This window comes from Coloeus monedula, assembly GCF_965178545.1.
Source record: "Coloeus monedula genome assembly, chromosome: 9".
Lineage (NCBI taxonomy): Eukaryota > Metazoa > Chordata > Aves > Passeriformes > Corvidae > Coloeus > Coloeus monedula.
The window spans coordinates 13,867,979-13,889,163 of record NC_138789.1 but is presented as its reverse complement, the minus strand read 5'-3'; the positions used below and the strand labels follow the sequence as shown (position 1 = coordinate 13,889,163).

General features: G+C 40.2%; 1 protein-coding gene across 1 annotated transcript in view; it reads right to left on the bottom strand.

Annotated features, from left to right (window-relative positions):
- The window catches only part of DPYD (dihydropyrimidine dehydrogenase), a 348,807-nt gene that overhangs the window by 167,211 nt on the left and 160,411 nt on the right, over window positions 1-21,185 (bottom strand). Inside the window, exons 10-12 of the mRNA XM_082286925.1 lie at window positions 20,274-20,443; window positions 18,421-18,631; window positions 4,639-4,823 (exon numbers count right to left, since the gene is read on the bottom strand). Coding sequence (XP_082143051.1) covers window positions 4,639-4,823; window positions 18,421-18,631; window positions 20,274-20,443 — 566 coding nt within the window. The remainder of the gene's footprint in view (window positions 1-4,638; window positions 4,824-18,420; window positions 18,632-20,273; window positions 20,444-21,185) is intronic.

Below are 21,185 nucleotides of genomic sequence, written 5' to 3'. Positions count from 1 at the left end.
AAAGGTTTGAATGGAATAAACCAAGTATCTAAAAACACACAGGGGAAGGATGTAGCTGATGGTTCAGTAGTCAGTGGCAATACATCTCTGGAGATTTATCTCCCTCTTTCCTATCACTTCCTTTTTTACTCTATTTTTTCGCTGGTTTTTTCATTTCAGCACAATGCTTATAAAATAAATGTATTTTATAAGCCTTGATGCATTGTTTTCTACAAAGCAAAATTTTTGGCAAACAAAAATGTTATATAGCTTCCTGAAAGTGAAATCATCTTTATAATGAAGGATTTCCCTGACACTGCACAAACAAATTGGAAAAGAAAGCCTACAGGCAAGAGTTTATTTATAATAACTCTTCCCTTGATTTTTAGAAGTAGAGGACAAAAAGTGTGGCCCATTCTTCCTCTTAATTTGATGCCAACCAGCTGAGCTAACAATATTGCAGGTACTTGTTGCAATCATGACAATTTTTTGGAGACTGGAACAGGGTGGTGAAAAATCCCCAGCATGTTGCAAGCAGTGGGTCTAGTTTACCCTAAACAGGATTCGCCTGAAGGCAAAAGCACATGGGCTGCAGTGCTGGGCTGAGAGACAGGAACTCAGCTTTGGACCTGATACAATTTTTGACATTAATTTTCTTTAGATGGAGAAAATTCTTAACCAGAGTGATATGGTCTAACTGCATTTCCTGGCCTTTAACAAAGATAGACTGTGAAAGCGAGTAGCTCTATTACTGTTATCTTTCACAGAGAGCCTTCTCCACAAATCCTACTGCCTGGAAGAGTTTTCCTGAATACTTCCATCTTACTCTGGCTTTCTTAGTTTTAAAGTCTGATCCTAAAACATGTTTTCTCCCTTGCTTCTGCTATCCTCTCTCCAATTATTAATTATTTAACTTTGTGGTAAACATGTTTATGTTATTTCATACAATCTCTGAATGGTTGTGGTTGGAAGGGATGCCTGGGGACTATCTTGTCCAACATCCTTGCTCAAAGCAGAGTCAGCTACAGCAGGTTTGCTCAGGGCTCTGTCCACCTTGACAGAGATTTTCCAAGTCCTAGCTTTCTCTTTCTGTAACAGACATATTGCTTACTCAGAGGCAAGCAACTAATTTACCAGGCTTCCCGAACTTGCCTTTAATTCACCTTTTTGCAAATGGTGCTTCATTGCTGCATGCTATTGTTTCATATGTTGTTCTAGCTAAACAAAGAGACATTCATTTTTTTCCTGTGGTTATCCTGAAAAGAAACAGACAACATAACTAATGGCTTCAAATTCAAGCTTCCTGGGAACCTCCCAATTCTGGTATTGATTATGAAATAATGTATATCCATATATGCTCAAGGAATATATGAGAATGGTCAATCTTGACACAGAATCAACACTATACTTTTCAGATAAAAAGCCCATATATTTTCTGACAGCATAGGTAAAGAAAAAATAGAAAATATACAATAGTAGTTCAAAATAACACTGTGATGTACTCAAAGTTCATCTTGAATAATGTTTTAGTGAAGTGCAATTTATATCAGACCTGTATTCTCTAAATGTATCATGTACATTTCAGTCTAGGAGAAGCATAAAAGAAACTTCCACACTGGAAGATCACAGTAAAGAAAAATAGATTTAAATAAAAGAAAACTTACTGTGAACCAGAACAAAAAAGTCACTTTTAAAGAGGCATTTTAGTGAGAAGAAGATGGAAGCTTGACTGTCATATATGGGAAAACAGTCCAGTAAGTGTATGAATAGAGTAGGAGTGAGGCATTAAGACTGGCACAATCATCCAAGAAGAAAATACTGGAGCATCTTTGCTCTCAAGATAGGCGTAGAAAATTAAAAGTTAATCCTGCAATAATTGTGAGTTACCTTGAATGTAACTATTATACTATTAAATCCATTCACTGAACAAAAAGAAATGGATGGTAACTGAGGCACAGAAGAGAACGGCAGCCTATATTGCTTCTGCACAAGATCATGAAGTCACTGTTGGACAAAAGCTAAGGATTACAATCCCCAAACTAAATAAATCACTAAGATTATTTAATTGAAATTTTTACATCATTCATGGAATAACACAAGAAGGCTGAATTGTGAGAAAATGTGAGTAGTGGATAGTTGCATGAATTGGGCTGATTCTGTTTGGATCTCCAAAGACTTGCAAGGAACAGTTCTAGGAAGACTGACTGCATTTCCTAACAGGTTCTACTACAACTATCCTTAGTTAGGCTTTGACCGGTCATGTTTATAGAAACTAACCTGACACAGCTGCAGGCAACAATTTCTGAGATGAACCTATGCCTCATATAGTGGGAGGAATATGTTAAGAGGCAGGAGATATTTAGGCAACTAATGATGGAAAGTTTCCAGCATAAGAGCAGCCAAGAAGCTTCTGTAAATAACTCTCAGTACTGAACATAAGGCATTTCTGCTGAAGAGTCCTTGAGTCTGGATCTCACGCCTGACTTGACCATGTGCCAGAGCTTGCAATGACTGGAGTTTCAGGGCACATATCAGGCCCATCTGTTCGCTTAGCCTTTTGCCTGGAGTAGGTTGGGATACAAGCAGCATGCTGTTCAAACAGTGCATTCTGCAAGGAGTCAGGATGGTGGGTTTGAGTTACACTTTGACATGGTCTTGGATTAGCTGAGAAGTCCTACAGAATAGTTTTATTTTGATGAAGACTGACTGCATCATTTATAAATCCTGGTGCTGAGATAGTCGGTGATTTTGGAAATGGTTACTTAATCCTTAACTGAAACGCAGACAGTATCAATGCATTTATTTAAAATTTAACATGTACTTGATTCAGAGGCTCAGATCACAGGATGGTTGCCTGCTTTAGAACCTCACAGCAGAGAGAGAATAAGGTGGTATGTAAGGGTATTTTTTCACTTGCTTTTGGACGTTTCCAGAATACAGTTCAGCTGTGAACTGAGTGCGTGCACAAGGGCACGCACACATGCACACACCTGTCCCTATAAACAGTAGGGTAATACTATCCTTCTCTAAACAACTTCTTTAAAACCAAACTCTCCTCCAGTCACTAAAATTTCTACCAGGTCCAAACACTGGTGAAGTAAATTGCCAAATTACAGCATTTTGCACCACAGCAACCAGATTTTACAAGGGCTGCACATCCAAATAAATGCCCTTGGGCAACCCATTCATCTAACAGCTGGAAAGGTGACACTTGACATTTGGAAACTTTCCTGTGAAGATTGCTGTAAGGCTTTCCCATTAGCTTCCTGGTGAGACTGTAAGGTTGAATAAGCTGCCTTGAAACCTGCAAAGGGTAACAGAAATGCTCTAATATCACAAGTCTGCTTGATTTAAAATTCTAATTCTCAAGCCATGACTATTCAGATTTTTTCCAAAGTATTAAATACATTCCAGAGGGGTTGAAAAAAAAAAAAAGCTTTGAGGAGGAAGCAACATGATAAAGGAGGGTTTTATAAGTGATGTCTGTATTTCTAAGAGGTTGAATAAGAAGACAAAAAAGAGGAGACACCCTCTCTCCCCTACCACAGTTACCCAAAATCACTGTGCACTGAGAAACTAAGCAAGCAGGTCAGGGATTAAAGATGTTTCACACTCAGCATTTTCATAGGGTCTAAGAAGGCAGGACACAAACAGTGCTTTAGAACAAGTGAGAAAAAATATGCACAGATACTAACAACAAGCTTTCAGTTGAAGTATTTTTAGGAAGTGAAATCAGACCCCAACAGCATGAAATTGCACAAACATGCAATCAGAGAGGCTTTGAGCAGATGGATGGGGGAGAAAGACATTGAGTTGTTACAGTCCCAACTTCAGTTGTTCAAATCTCTTTATGTGGGAGAATGAATCATGTATCATGTTTCTTAAAAGTTCCCTGCACTATGAACACACTTTTTGTCAGCTGGTTCTCCAGGCTGTCTCTGTGTCTCGGGAGGTTCCTTTGCAGCTCCTCTACTAGAGGAGTGCTCTTTTACTAGAAAGATCAGGGCAGAGGCGCTCAGTCAGCAACATGAAAGGACAACCAAAGGGAGACACGTAGTTACCAGGTTTCTCAAGTCTGTATGCCTGACATTTCTGAGGAAAATTCTCCATTGCATTATTTGCCTATGTGCACTCAGTTTTTGTCAAGCTCTTGTATTCAGTTTATAAGTCTCATCAGAGCAAACTTGGGTTCCAGTGTAGACAACCTGAGAGTTCTGTAAACTGTTAGTAACCTAAAAATGCTTTCCCCAGGTAACACCATTGGCAGTAGTTAATTTTTACTTTATGGACTACTGGAAGATTTTACTTTTTAATACTTTTGGAGCTTAGTAGTTTTCCCAATTACCCAATCAGGGCTTCTGCTCGAAGTGTCTGTTGTGCAGGGAGGCTTACTACCCTTGAGTGGAATTCAGAGCTGGGGCCAAGAAAATGTTTCTTGAATTCTAGTGTTAAGATAATGTAAGAAAGCTGAGTTCATCTACCCAAACTCTAATATGTGATCCAAGCTGAATGAATCTGTAATGGTCTAATCACCAGATAATCTAGGTAATAGTTTCTCAAAATCTGTATAATTGATCAAAACCACAATGAAATTATTTTTAGAAGTATCTAAAAGCAGATAAAAATGGGAAAGAGAAAAACACTTTCAAAAAAAGTCACCTGTATGTATCTGTGCATGTACCAGGAAGCTTGTTTTCCATCGTTTACGGATTCCACTGTAGTGTTAGCAACACCACCAACGTCACCCCCTGCAAACACCCAGGGTTCACTCGTTTGCATAGTTTCTGGGTCTACTTCAGGGAGACCCCATCTGTTAAACTTGATAGGTGCCAAGGCCTCTCTGACTGTAATTAAATAAATGACAAATATGTTAATAAAAGAAAGAAAAAACTGTTGCTAAAATCTCTCAAATATATGCCTATAACAATAACAAAATTCAGTGCTGAAAAAGATATCTCTCATAAAAGTCAAAACCATCCTGACTTAATATTCAAACTCAGAACATCCTGGAAGAAAGGCTCACTTCAAAACCTGTTACACACATTAAGAATAAAATCATAAAACCACAATCAAAATTAAATGCTTACGTGAACAAAGTATGTTTTTGTATCTTTTTCACTACAATTTCTGAATGTTTTTTAAAGCATGCATTAGGAGATCTTAATATTTTTTCATGCTATTAGTGAACAGCACATACAGGTAGTTTGCATGTGAAATATTATTGTCCTTCAAAATAATGCAGATGTGAAAATAAAAAAATGCTTTTATACTGCATGGCATTGTATAAATGTACTTAAATACAAATAAATGTTCAGAAAAATATTCCATTAATATTTTTGAATTATTATATTCACAAGGCACTTCAAAGGAGCTTCATTAAGACATTCATGTTTTCAATAAATATTTTTAGCAAATTTTGATGGCCTCTATGAAAATGGGGGGGCTATATAGCTTTGTCTGAAGTACTGAAGATTTTGCAATAAAATGCAGCTTAAATTTGCAATGTCTCTCAGGGACATACCACTGGCAGATGCAGATTGCCAAGGTCAATTAAACTGATGTAGCTGCACTGTCATAAATGTAAAAGAGAAATCTGCCAGTTGAAGATGAAGATTTCTCCAATACAAAGGGCAAAGTCAGGGTACTGTCCCAGCACACGCCCCAGTACAGAGCAAGCTTCAAATGCAGCTTTCCTGTGCATCGCAGTGATGGGATTTCCTCCAAGGCTCTGTGTCTCCTTTCACCTCCAAATCAGATATTAGGAGTGTATTTCAAAGTGGAGGCTGTGCATAATCAGGAGCAAAATTATTAAACCAGAAGCAAGGTACAATCATTGTCACCTACTTGTCCCACCTATGCTCTCCTCCTCATCCTTGGCATTTACAAACATATCAAGAGGACTCAAATTCAAAAAACGTTTTTGCAGCTTGTTCAGAAGCCTGAGTCACAGAAGACAGTTTTAAGCTGCAAGACTGTAGCAGATTTTCTACCAGAAGTATTTAATCTATCTGCAAGACCTATTGCTTGCACAATCTCTTCCACCTGGCATATACATGTGCCTTGACAAAAAAAGTATTTGGGTAGCAACAAACTCAAAAACTTAAGAAACTATTTCCTATAAAAATATCTAAATTATTGAAAGATCACATGAAACACAACCTTTAGAGTGAGACATTTTTGTCTGGAAAATGAGGGGTTTGGTTTGGTTGGGTTTGGGCTTTCTCTGTTTGTGTGGGTTTTTTTAAAGGACAGAGTTGGCTGATAGCAGTTTTATTAAAAATCCTTCAGAAATCAATACATTAACTTTCTCTTTGTGCCTCAGACTGTACTTCAAGAAAGCTTTTGATCATCTTACATTTGTCATATATAGGATAACTTATTACATGCAGTTGTACTGTCTCAGCATGTGATCTAGACAACCCTCACAACTTAAATATGTACAGGCTTGTAAGGACATGTTTGGAAAAAAACAGAGGAAAACTTGGTACTGCAGGATTTGGTAGTGGGGATTTAATAGATGACTTATGTCTCTCTGAGACAGGACTGAACCACAGTAAAGGTGTCTGAGGACAACATGCTGTCAAAAAGGTAGTTTTTCAGACAAAATGATGTAAAACTGGAAGTTCTGACTACTTATTTCATCTTGTGGAAAAATAGGGTATTACCTCTGTTATCCTGGATCTATTACATTTCTCAAATCTCTTTCAATTGCTTTGTTCTAAAATAGCTGTCTGGACATAATTATACCAAAAGCTTTTTGAATGTGAAGAATGCCCAACATATGTTCACCTGAAACAGCTCTCTCTCCAGGCCTGGGGATTTGTCTGCCTGATCAGTATTTTTAAAATTGAGAAAGAACATTTCCCTGGTGGCAAGGTTGACATGGCATCCAACTGCTATTTCTTTCTGTCTTTCTCATAATCTCCAAGATTTAGGTTATATAAAAAAAAAGGGCATGGTTCAACAGCATTTTATATAAGAGTTCCTAACATCCTCACAATTTGGATCTGATACCTGGTGCAACTGAGAGGCTGAAGGGGCCACCTCCTAGACTACCTGCACAAAGAAGGGGAAAACTTTGGTCTTCACAAAGGGAAGTCCCTTCTCTGTCCTGGCAAGGGTGAAAGAGTGTCCAAGAGCCAAACATGAGCTTGAACTATTGGTTCTCTGAATTGGTGTTTGACACTGAACAACAAGCAAACCAGATATTTAATGTTTGGTGCACGATTTGGGACAGAGGCAAAGAATATCTTTTAAAACCTTCACCCTCACAGTTTCAGTCCTCAAAGTTTAAAACGAACATAGCTTTTCTCTTGAAAATTTAAACTACAATCCTGTGTTTGTGCTGCCTTCTCCTCCACAGTCTAGTGAGACATTATATATCATTTGAAAAGATCCTTCTGGATGAAAGACAACATACAATTTAATTATTCTGCTGCTATCAAGTAATACTAACACAAATAACACCAAACAAAAGAACAGTGCTGAATATATTTTCCAAATTTGCTATATTCACAGAGCAAACAAACACAAATGGAAACACAGCAGCAAATTATAGCATTTGCAAAAGCAATATTAAAATATAAGTGAATACAGAAAAATATTTTAATTAACAAAACAAATCAAATGGAAAAGATTCCTCAAATAAAGCTTTAAAAGTGAGTCTCTGTGTGACTGCCATGACTAATTACGCATCCATGTAATGTGTGTTCAATTTGGGCTTATTTAAATAGCAGAAATGCTCATTAGCTGCAGTATATCTGTGAAGCTTCAATAAACAGTTTAATGGTTTTTATGTTTAACCAATTTCGTAAGTTCCTATAATTTTAGCTTTAGTAGCTCATTAATGTTACTTCTGATATCCATCTTACAGAATTCCTTTAAAGTGAATAGTAGCATTACTTCTGAAAAATACAAATATACTGTAACTTTCTGATTCTAAAATGTATAATTACAGCTGTCACATGCACTAACAGATTAACTGCTGACACTGCCCAGTCTAAATGCCCAGCAAATAAAGAAAGGCACGATCATGCTTCCAACATTCTCTACCCCACTAGTGTACTGAACAGGATTAAAAAGTGGATTGACTGGACAAAGCTGAGTCCAGCTATGCTGGGAAAGGGTCATCCTGCAAGCTGCTACTGACTTTGTTTTCTATCATCAGCAAGTAAAAGTGTCTGATGTCTATCAGAGTTTCTGCCCTAAGTAAAAAGGGCTTTAGAAATCATCATGAAGCCACTTCTGGATATTGGAAATGGGTAATCACTTCAGCATGTGTGTACCAGTTTGGCCAAATTTAGAAATATATCCTCTGAGAGAAGGCAGGTCACCACCCCTCCCCCACCAGGTTCGGGAAAAAATAAATTTTCCTCAAAGGAAAATGAAAGAGATAAAAACTATTTATTTAACAAACACACAGGAAAAGGATAATAATGCTAAATAATAAAATCTCTCACTGTGGAGAAAAAACCTGGGAAAGTGTGTTAGAGTCCTCCCTTTGCTCTCCTCGGAGCTGGGACTTGGCCCAGGGCCAGGCCCTCTGCGCTCAGTGGAAAGTCCTCGCGATGTGCTCTGATATTGAAGCAGTCCAGTAGAAAAGGGAGAAAATCCAAAATTCCAGGGAAGGAAACAAAGTTCAACTCTCAGTCTCTCTCCGGAGAAAAAGAAACTGAACTACTGGCCAAAACCAGGCAACCACAAGCCAGGTGCCTCCTCCCTCCCTTGCTGCAGCTGTAAAGAAAAGTCCCTATCTCTGTGTGACCTTGAACAAGCTGCAAACTGCTTTGAAAAAGTTTTGCTCAGTTTTTCCTTCCCCCTCTCAGGCTCAGTTTAAAGGCATAAAAAGGCATAAAAATTAATTCCTGGGCATAGGGCAGCGATATGGGATACACATCATAAAGTCACCCCCAAGACATTCCACCCCTTATCCCATATCGTTGGCTCAGTGCTCAAACTAATATATTCTAATTCTACACACACACCCCAATACGTACATATATATACAGCTATGTACTGACAGTGACAGCGACACTCAGCAAGCAGGGGTATACAGGCATTCCACATTACAGGTGGTTTTCACCCAACAATCAGATCTCCCTGTGGTACACAACGTGTTGTTCCATCTTTCTGCATTACCCACCATGTGCAACCAGGTCCCTGAGCAAAGACAACCCCACGGATGGGTTTGTCTGTACTCAAGGTGGAATTAACCCAAACAGTCTTTCCTAACAGACCTCTGACATGCACTACTGGGACCTTATCTCCATCTACTGTATGCAGGGATTCAAATTGGGCTGGACCAGCTCTATTGGTGGAACCTCAGGTGTTAACTAACCAGGTGGCCTTTGCCAGATGCTTCTCCCAATTTTTCAAAGTTCCCCCACCTAGTGCCTTCAGGGCGGTTTTCAACAATCCATTGCACTGTTCCACTTTGCCTGCAGCTGGTGCATGGTAAGGGATGTGGTACACCCATTCAATGCCATGTTCTCTAGCCCAGGTGTTTATAAGGCTATTCTTAAAATGAGTCCCATTGTCAGATTCAATTCTCTCAGGGGTGCCATGCCTCCAAAGGACTTGCTTTTCCAGGCCCAGGATGGTGTTCCGGGCAGTAGCGTGAGGCACAGGGTAGGTCTCCAGCCATCCAGTGGTGGCTTCTATCATTGTGAGCACATAGCGCTTGCCTTGGCGGGTTTGAGGCAGTGTGATGTAATCAATCTGCCAGGCCTCCCCATACTTGTATTTGGACCATCGCCCACCGTACCACAGAGGCTTCACCTGCTTGGCCTGCTTGATTGCAGCGCATGTCTCACAGTCATGGATCACCTGGGAGATACTGTCCATGGTTAGATCCACCCCTCGGTCTCGTGCCCACTTATAGGTGGCATCTCTGCCTTGATGACCTGAGGCATCATGGGCCCATCAAGCTAAGAACAACTCTCCTTTATGTTTCCAATCCAAGTCTATCTGTGACACTTCTATCTTTGCAGCCTGATCTACCTGTTTGTCGTTTTAGTGTTCCTCATTAGCCCTACTCTTGGGGACATGGGCATCTACATGGCGGACTTTCACAACCAGCTTTCTTACTCGGGCAGCGATGTCTTTCCACTCTTCAGCAGCCCAGATTGGTTTTCCCCTACTCTATCAATTAGCTTTTTCCCATTTTTCCAGTCATCCCCACAGAGCATTGGCGTCCATCCATGAATCAGTGTAGAGGTATAGCTTTGGCCACTTCTCTCTTTCAGCAATGTCCAGGGCTAGTTGAACAGCTTTGAGTTCAGCGAGTTGGCTTGATCCACCTTCTCCTTCAGTAGCTTCTGCAACCCGTCGTGTGGGACTCCATACGGCTGCTTTCCACTTTCGTTTCATCCCTACGATGCGACAAAAACCGCCAGTGAAAAGAGCATAGTGTGTCTTCTGATGGCAGTTGGTTGTATGGTGAAGCTTCTTCAGCACGTGTCACTTGTTCTTGTTCCTCTTCATCAGTGAGACCAAAGCTTTCACCTTCAGGCCAATTTGTGATTATTTCCAAAATCCCAGGGCGATTCAGTTTTCCGATATGGGTGCGCTGTGTGATGAGAGCAATCCATTTGCTCCATGTGGCATTGGTGGCATGGTGGATAGAGGGAACCTTTGCTTTGAATATCCACCCCAGCACTGGTAGTCGGGGTGCCAGGAGGAGTTGTGCCTCAGTGCCAATTACCTCTGAGACGGCTTGGATTCCTTCATAGGCTGCCAAGATTTCCTTCTCTGTTGGGGTGTAGTTAGCTTCAGACCCTCTGTAGCTTCGGCTTCAAAATCCCAGTCATCGACCTTGAGTCTCACCAGACACCTTCTGCCAAAGGCTCCAGGACAGACCATGGCTCCTGGCTGCAGAGTAGAGCACATTCTTCACTTCGGGTCCTGTCCTGACTGGGCCAAGGGCTACCACATGAGCGATTTCCTGCTTGATCTGGGCAAAAGCTTGTTGCTGTTCAGGGCCCCAATAGAAATCATTCTTCTTGCGGGTAACCAGGTAAAGAGGATTCACAATCTGGCTATACTCAGGAATATGCATCCGCCAAAAGCCTATGGCACCTAGGAAAGCTTGCGTCTCCTTCTTGTTGGTTGGTGAAGACATTGCTGTGATCTTATTGATGACCTCAGTGGGAATCTGATGTCGCCCATCTTGCCATTTTACTCCCAGGAACTGGATCTCTTGAGCAGGTCCCTTGACTTTGCTCTTCTTGATGTCAAAACCGGCTTCCAGGAGAATTTGGATGATTTTCTCTCCTTTCTCAAATACTTCTGTTTCGGTGTTCCCCCATACAATGATATCATCAATGTACTGCAGATGTTCTGGAGCCTCACATTCTTCCAGTGCAGTCTGGATTAGTCCATGACAAATAGTGGGACTGTGCTTCCACCCCTGGGGCAGTCGGTTCCAGGTGTACTGCACACCCCTCCATGTGAAGGCAAACTGAGGCCTGCACTCTGCTGCCAGAGGAATAGAGAAGAATGCATTGGCAATGTCAATAGTGGCGTACCACTTCGCTGCTTTGGACTCCAGCTCGTACTGGAGCTCCAACATGTCCGGCACGGCAGCGCTCAGCGGTGGAGTCACTCCATTCAGGGCACGATAGTCCACAGTCAGTCTCCATTCCCCATCAGACTTGCGCACAGGCCAGATGGGACTATTGAAGGGTGAGTGGGTCTTGCTGACCACCCCTTGGCTCTCTAGCTCACGGATCATCTTGTGGATGGGAATCACAGCGTCTCGAGTTGTTCGGTACTGTCGGCGATGCACTGTCGAGGTGGCAATTGGTACTCTTTGTTCTTCCACCTTCAGAAGGCCTACTGCAGATAGGTTCTCTGATAGTCCAGGCAAAGTGTTCAATTGCTTAATGCCCTCTATCTCCACAGCAGCTATTCCAAAAGCTCACTTGAGTCCCTTTGGGTCTCTGAAATACCCGTTTCGGAGGAAGTCGATGTCCAAAATGCACGGGGCCTCTGGGCCAGTCCCAATGAGATGCTTCTTCCACTCATTTCCAGTCAGGCTCGCCTCAGCTTCCACCAAGGTCAAATCTCGTGATCCACCTGTTGCACCAGCAATAGAAACAGATTCTACACCCACATGTTGCTACGGGATTATTGTACACTGCGCACCAGTGTCAACCAAGGCATCATATTTTTGTGGTTCTTTTGTACCAGGCCGACGAATCCACAGAGGCAAAAAAACACGGTTCTCCCTGACCTCTACCTGGCTAGAGGCAGGGCCCCTCTATGCCTAGTTATCCTTCTTTCCCTGGGCCTGCATCTTAGAGGTTCCTTCATGGGAATCGGACATGTCATCGTCTTTTCCATCATTTCCGGCAGTTTGGCTACAGGCAACTGGAGCTACTTCCTTTTTGGTATAACTTCCTTTCTGAGACTTGTGCTCCTTCAATTCACGCACTTGTGCTGCCAAAGCAGAAGTAGATTGTCCACCCCACTTCCTCATGTTTTCCCCACTGTCACACAGGAAATCCCACAGCTCACTTTGTGGAACGTACTTTCTCTCTTGGGAACGTCCGCATTTGGTATCGGAATCTCTGATCTGTACCACTGAGATTTGGAGAAGGCCCTCTTTGATCTCCTTCTTAATCTCCTGGAGACTCTTCTCCATCTTATCTTCCATTTTCTGCACACGTGTTTCCACAGCTGTGATTTTTGCATGTGTTGGGCCATGTACAGAGTCTGCATATACTCAGAGCTTCACTGCCATATCCTGCACGGTCTCATTCGCACCGTAGTCCGGTTTCATTATTGTTAAAGCAGAAGCGTATTCTTGTGGCCCAAGTTGTATGAGTTTTCGCCGCATGAATGGATTAACTCTGACCCGGTCTGGACTCCTCAATCCTGGGTCATCTGTGAAGACAATCTCTACCACCCCTAGTTCTCTCAGGCGCTGGATCCCTTGTTCTGTGGTCTTCCACGGGGTTTGCTGCATGTAGAGACCATCTTCGCACATTTATGTTTCAATCATGCCTGTCAAAACCCATCTCCAGACACTGGCAGAGTCAGCCCCCCCTTATCATCGCTTGGTCAATAACTGGATCACGTGACAGGGATCCCAAATGCCTCGCTTCAGCACCGTCCAGCATTACATCATCACCTGCAGCATCCCAAATACAGACCATCCAACTTATTATGGATTCATCAGACCTTCGGGTGTAGTCCTTTCTGAGGCTGTGAAGGTCCTTTATGGACATGGACTCAGTAATGGTTTCTGTGCCTGAGTCAGTTGGTGGTTTTGAGGTTCCTTCCCCTGCATTATCCTCATCTTTCACTGGGCGATCAGTTTTGGTTGTGTGTTTTCTCCTCGCGACAGGAGCCACTGTCAATGGCTTAGACTCTCCATCTGGTTTGGGCTTGCTGTCTGGTTTGGCTACAGTCTGAGTGACTGGCGTGTCTGCAGGCTTTGCTGATTTATCTTCCTGCCTCTCTACCATTACCTGCTGCAGCGTGCGATAGGCATATGCTAAAGCCCAACATATTGCAAGGAGCTTGTTCTCATTAGAATTGTCATTGTATTTCTCTTTCAGATATTTCACCACCTCAGCTGGTTTCTGAACTTGAACAAGGGGGAAAGTGTGAAACACAGTGTGGAACTGCTGCACCCAAACTCCTTCAATAAATCTATTTGTGGAGAAAAATCCTATTCCAAATCACTCAGCAGGAAAACTCCTACCTATTTCAATACGAATCTTTTGAATGTATATAAATTTCAGTTTTACATAAAAATTATTTTTACAAATTTGGTGACTTAAAGCCTGTTGGTGTGAGGCAGATGCTGTGCTACCAGGGAGATGGCAGGGCATTCCCAGCTGGGGTATCACAGCCTCTCTTCCTCCCCTTTACTCTCATTAGATAGTTAAGGCTTCAGTGCTCTGCAGTCAAAGCTACCCAGTGGTCTGAGCAGGCTGTACAAAGAAACTCAACATTCCTTCCAAGTTCTGGAACTCCTGGTTTCTGTGCCATTTGAAGTTCTATAACTAAACTAAAATCTTTTTCACTTATGAGGTCAGAGCTCTGCAAACCTTTTTTCCTTTGTTCCCTAGAAAATGCTTCTCAAACTGTAGAAATAAAAATTAAGTAGGAGTAGGTTAAAGAATAAAATTGTAAACAACTTGGGAAAAGTTTTCTTTACTGTATGTTGAACTATTCTAGGGGAGCAGTAAGCTGCTGCAGTTTCCAAGCAAGATGACAGTTGTACTAAAAGTAAAAGCAAAATATCTGAAAGTTGTGACTGATTCCTGGAATTAAGAAATAAAGTTTTGCTCTTCAGTCACGATGCAAGAGCTAGCTACTACCAACATTTTCATAAATCATATTTTGGTTCACAAATAACTTACTATTTCTGGGGTTTTTTTACAAAGGCGGTACTTGGAGTTTTCTTGGATATTTTTGCATTTCTCTTTTTTGCCTCTCCAGGAAAATAAAATAGACATTATCATGCTAAGATTCAGTGTTCTGGTTACATGGGAATTCTTCCTCTTTACTGCTGCCTGATAAACACAGCATCAAACTAAACTTAGGTTGCCAGTTCCCTATTCTGGCTTAGTCCCTTGTTCTGCACTGAATTTTTTATTAGTGCATTTTGAGCGCTATTTTCCATACTTTCTCCACGGTTCTCCTTGGAAATTCATGAAAATAAATCAGAACAAGAGCATTTGTTCCAAAATTTTGCAGTCCATTATTTATTTACCACATTATTGATTTACCATGTGAGGTTCTAGAAAACCTTCCAAATCCCCTAAAAACAGGGTTTTAAAAACAACACAAAAAAAATTTTCCAAAATTCTCAGTCAATCAATGCCACTATCACAGTAGTTAATGAATGTCTCAAAAAAATCGTTCCCTTTGCTAATCAGAAGGAAATAGATTAGAAAAGGGTTATTCAAAGTTCAGACTTTAAAACCAAGTGGATTGGTGTTAAGTAGGATGTAGAGGCTGAAAACAGTGTGAGGGAGTACACAGAACTGCAATTGTATATGTTGAGTTGCAATTTGGAATGGTGACAGAAGGTATTTCAGTAATTCACTAATACATTTTAGGTCTTAAAAATAACAAACTGCAAAAAAGCAGGAACCTGAGGAAAAGTACAAAATTCCTCTCACAACTCTTTAATTTTGTGGGTCAGTTGTGATGGCTTGAAGGCTCTGGTAAGCTTTGCAGTTAAAATAAAGCGGCTTGTACTTGCAAAAAAATTTTTTTCAAGAAGCAAAACATTTTTCTTATTCCATCTGCAGTAGTTGGATTTGAACAATTTGTTGGGCTGTTCTGCTGGTTTTAGTAAAATGGTAACCTTCTTAAAACAGTCTAGAAGGCACCTTCCCTGTTTCGTCTATAAGCAACTTCAGGAGCATAAAATGAACCTAGGAGTCAGGTTTTTTAAGTGATGCATTTATATGATTACCAATGGGAGGATGAATAACCACTAGAACTGTTGCTTAAAAACACAATCGACATTTTATTTTAAAGAAACAAAAATGACTAAATACCTACTGTGAATGCATGGAATCTCATTTGCAGATTTAATTGTTACCATGCAAAAATAGGAAACATCTTGTTGAGGATAATAGACTAGATAAAACTTTCTAACCTTTGAGCTATTCCTGCTCAGTCACCCACACACTTATGGCTCCTCATAAAACTTTCAAACATGAGCATCATAGCTGCCCTGAACACTTAGTTGAACTGGGGCTAAGTCTAATTTTAATCGCTTTCATTTTGACAGTATTTTCTTTATTCTTGTATCAGTAGAACCAGCATTCATAGGACATAACCTGCTGTCTTAGCCCATACCAATACTGCATCTGCAGTTCCCCGAGGTGCCTTACGAATTAGGTCAATTAATAGAGCTCTTTGTATGAGCAGCAATTAACATGTTTATTCAACCTGCACCTGAGTCACCCAGTCACAGAATAATTGAGACTAGAAGGGCCCTCTGGAGGTTGCCTAGTCCATTCCATTCAAAGTTAGATCAAGATACAAGTCAAATCAGTTTGCTCATGGCATTGTCCAGATTTGAATACCTCCAGTATTTTCATCTCCATCTTTTGATGGGGAATACCTGAATATTTTCATCTCTTGAATACAGAATTGTGCTTCATTTAGAAAAAACAATGAACCACACAGACAAAAAAACACAACAAAGCACTAAGAAGACAAGATGTTTTGGTGTTGTGTTTTTTTCTTTTTCATTTCTTTTTGTTACATACACTGAGGTAGTCTGGAGTTTTGGTTGTAATCCAGCTCAATGGTGAAAAGAAAATCTGACTTCCATTAAGACAGCTTAAAAAAAAAAAAAAAAAAAGACTTAAAAGCAACTGAAATGGTATGGTCAAAATAACCACTTTATGCACTCAAGTCTTAGTTTCTTTTCACTTTCACAACATCCAAAACAAATGACTTGCATTTTTCCTTTTTGATTGCTTTTCTAACAGCAGTTTCACCCAATATACAGCATGAAACTGAGGTGTTTTGCTCACCCCCAAAGTAAATTACTCTCTTCTCTCATGATCAGCTCACTGCATGACTTTGGTCCCCTCCCATTTTATGTTCCTATTTAAAAACCTCTCAACAATTAATTTAGACTTTGAATGCACCCTAGGAAATACAAGACTGGCACAGTATTATGCCTAAGCAACACAGTAAGTTCAGTCTTTTAACTGAGGTAATTTTTAATGTGGGAGAAAACAGAATCACTCCTGTATCATAGGGTCTATGAATCACAACAAAATACACTGATTGCATAGGTTAATATTGATTTACCACATGAGGGTCTAGAAAACCTTCCAAAACCCTTAAAACAGGGTTTAAAAACAACTCCAAAAAAATTTTCCAAAATTCTCAGTCAATCAATGCCACTATCACAGTAGTTAATGAATCTCTTAAAAAAAATCTTAAATCATCTTCTCCTTGCTTCCTGGAAATTAGACTGAGCCCTGAAGTATGACCCACACAAATGCCAGTCTTTCCACAGCAATACAGCTCCAAGAGGAATGGCAGTCTGTTCTCTCAAAGAAACACAGCCTGCACCTCCTGTGCCCTGTAGAGCAGGAGGTACTGGCAGGGCAGGAGGCAGCCCTGAGTAATCAGCACTGTACGTAGCTGGGTGCAGCTGCTATCTAGAAACAGCCTAGGATGCAGGAAACTATCCCAAAGCAATAGTAGCACACACAAGATAGGACTGCTCCTGGAATTCAATTCACATGTTCCTCAAAATACCAGGCTGATCCTTGTTTTTACCGTAGGAGAGGGTTTACACTCTTCTCATGGCAGCATGATGGTTTACCATTCTATACAGCTGGATGTGGAGCAGGGAGTGCTGAGTACATCATTCAGGTTTAGAGCAGGCTTAGATCACTTCAGATTTACCTTTTTCCTTGACTGCAAAGATTCACAAAAGCACATTATGCTAAGAAATTTTGAATACCAAATTTTCTGATCTTGCACAATCTGATGCACTTCCAAGTCCTCTGTCAGAGCATTTATACCCAATGGACCATGACAACATGTCATGGGTTAATTGGCTGGCATGACCATGCCCTGGAGAGGCAGGCACATTGATTACTAAGGCTTTCAGAACCTGCTAACCTACATGACCATCTCCAAGCTGAAGATCTATTCATTTTATCAATGTGTCTTCTGCTGAGTCAGTGTTTTTAACTTTTGAGGCACATTCAATGTATTTTCCTGAACTCTAAGTCTAACCTAGTGTTAGAAGAGAACATTCTATAAATCTTGCTCAGTTCCCATGTTCTTAGCTGTATTGCATGTTCACCTCCCTGCTAAATGCAGACAATTCGTCCCATCTCTGAAATGTCATCAATGTGCCAATTTCTGCATCTTTAATACAGAATTAAGTAATTGCTAATTTTTAAGACTAAACCTTGTAAAGTGCAACTAAGAAATATTGCCTAAGAGAGAAGGCACAGTTTTCTCGTATATGCACAAGAAATAAGTAATACCCAGACCAGCTGAACCAGAATAATGAATGTTTCAATTCCTGTTTAATTTGTTAGATTAAAAAAAAAAAAAAAAAAAAAAGAGATCGCAGCGATCAGATCAGTTCAGCTTAAAGATGTAATATAATGAGTTTCTCTAGAGTTAATTAATGAGACCAGAAGAAATTCCCAAGAGTTTCTCTGAGATCCCACTTGCATTGAGAAGAAAAATATATGCTGGAACTGTACTTCTATGCTGAGTTCCAGCTCTACACAGCAATATGCAGAGAACTGCCTAGTTACCAGACCCTCAAGTTTTGTTCTAAAAGGTGTAGCTGAAGGACAAATTCCTGTAAGAGGACCAGCAGTCACAAGCTGCGTAACCTCCACAAGAGCCATTTCACAAACTGTCGAAGGACAGGACATGGCTGCAGCTAAAATAACAATCAGTATTTGCATTAGTTAGGGTTACCTTTATTGTCACCCAAAATGGAGCCAAAGGCACTGATGACCACATCGGCTTTCAGACGGACAACCTGATCCTCATCTTCTCTCCAGTTTCCATCACTGTCTTGTTCAGTTCGAACAAATTCCATAGCAACAATTTGTCCACCTTTAAGAACAACTTTCCGAGGAGAGAGGAAAGGCAGAAATTCACACTTCTCTTCTTTTGCAAGTTCCATCTGTAGAGTAGAAGCAATAAAATACATAACTTTAACTATGCTGTGTTTTCATAAAGAAAAACCCCAAACAAACCAACCAGAAAACATTTTTTGACTGAAGAGGCTACCATGGATTCTTCTATGATAGAAATCAGCAGTGTCCAGTATGCACACAGTCAACTTACTGCCAGCTTCAGAGCCTCTCATGCTATTAAATCAAGCAGGGTCAGTAGGTAAATTTTCAAGGCAAATATTTCTCCAATATATATTCTTATTGTTCCATTACTTTGAGTATGTTTAACTCCTTTGAGGGCAAAAGACTTCACTTACGTAATTATCTGTGTGTTTTAAGAAATGGCATAGTATTAACTTAGTCCATGCCCAGATTTGTGTTTACTATGATTTTAAGATTTTTTAAAAAGCAACAGTTTTCTGAGTGACAATCCAGACTTAAGATCTTCTGAATCTCTGCTGTGGTAAAACTGCTTAAGTCAATTGCCTTCACAATATGACTGTCTCTATTTTACACCAGAACTTTTTTGAATGTGTAATATCCCACCCGACATGATTCTAGCATGGCCATTAATTTATGAATCTGCTTTTATTTTACTGCTTTCAAGGCCCACTGCATGACTGGATGAGTACCAACATTGACAACTTTTAGAAATTTACCCAGGCTTCTACCAAAGATTTTGGTTCAGAGTGACAACTGATTATAGTAAGAATCTCAATAGCACATGAGTCTGTGCAATGTCTTCCATAATCCCACTGTGTCTAGAACTCTTGACTGAAGTGCAACAGAAGTAAATCATGCACCAAGAAATCCTCTGTTACTTTCTTTGCAGCTCCATTCCCCCTCGGGAAGATCTAAGGTGCCCACTTTCTTGAAACAGATGACCAACTACCATAAATCTCGTGATAAAGATGCATTAGATGGCCTGCTATCCTCAAGTATATAAAAGCATAATGTACCAAATAAATGAAAACAGAAAAAGACCACCAAAATAAGAAAATATAATCTGAAAAAAACCTCCTGTAGTACATATAAATTGAGGAAGGAGAATCAGTTTCAAAATGTCCAGATGACCTGATAAATGCCGAAGTCCAAAGCCAAACTAAACATTAGACTAGATGCTGAAATATGTGATGAATATCATTGCTTCACTGTCACGGGCAGTGATTCAAAGCCAAAATCACAGTAAGTAATTTTTTTACCAGAAAGAAAGGAAAGGAAAGAAAGAAAGCCTTTTGTAGGCTCAAAAGGCAATATCAGAATCACTGAGATTTGTGAATGCCTGAAGGTATCATTCCAGGATCTAACCATGATCTGAAAAATTATCTGCAATCCTCTAGTGGCTGTTTGATTCCAAGATTAAAAATTTTAGCTCATTTTCTAATTTACAAGAAATTCTACCCCCTGCTTGCAAATGCACCTCTCTGACTTGTCAGGAAACAGATACAACAGTGGAAAATTATTTAAATAAAGAGCACACAAAGTGAGCCTCAGATCTTCAATAAACATTCATGCATTTTAGGAGCATTCTTATAAACACAACCTTTAGGAGATGTCTGTTAACTATCATTCACTATCTTTTGTGTACACTTTCAGGCCACATAGAAATAACCAAAATGCCTTCTTAGAAATGCTGCTATTCCATTTTACCTCTTCTGGGACAGCCCTGATATGAGTGAATCCCTTCCTGAAGACCACAAACACGCGACGAGCTCCGCAGCGCAGAGCAGATGTTGCACAGTCAAAAGCAGTGTCTCCTGCCCCGAGTACAATCACAGTTCCATGTATTGATGGCAACGGAGAGTGACAGGCACACATCCCTGAAAGATAAAAGGAAAACCCCATTTTCGAGTAGAGAAACCATTTCTGCATGACAGCTCAAAAGGTACTTGTACTCAAAGCAGTGTAAAATTGCATCTTACAGTTTCCAAGCATGGAGTGTCACTATCAAATTATTCTGCTCCACTGAAAGACAGTTTTATTCCTCCTTTTAAGATATGCTCATATACATAATTTCATAGTCAGTACTCTAAGCAGCTGCATCTTTTATTGAGGAAGAATTCAAATGACAACCTTTTTTTTAGGATTGTGGGTCCTGTCAGGTCAAAACTAGAATTTTGAGATCTTTTTATTCAAAAACTAAGTTTCTCTCTCATCAGATTCATTATCTTCCCAGTTAAAAAAAAACCAAAACCAAAACAAACAAAAAAAGATGACCAGTTGTTGATAGTTCTGTGTAATAGTGTACCAACATCAGTCCCCTCAGTCAGATTTCTATAAAGCACTGACACTGTTCTGGCTGTGACATGATTCTCAAAGGCTATTCAGCAGCTGAACATGAAGAGAAAGAATATTGTTACAATAATTCCTAGTTCTTCCATTGGAAGAAAATGTTTAACCTACAGTAGCTTTCTACAAATCATTTGTAAAAAGTTACATGGAGAAAATGACAACATTATGTGTTTATCATCTACAGCTTGTATTTGATGATTCAATTAAACTAGAAATACTTAAGTTAAACTGAACTGTGTCTGTTCCTTGGATGAGACTGCAGTTTATCAC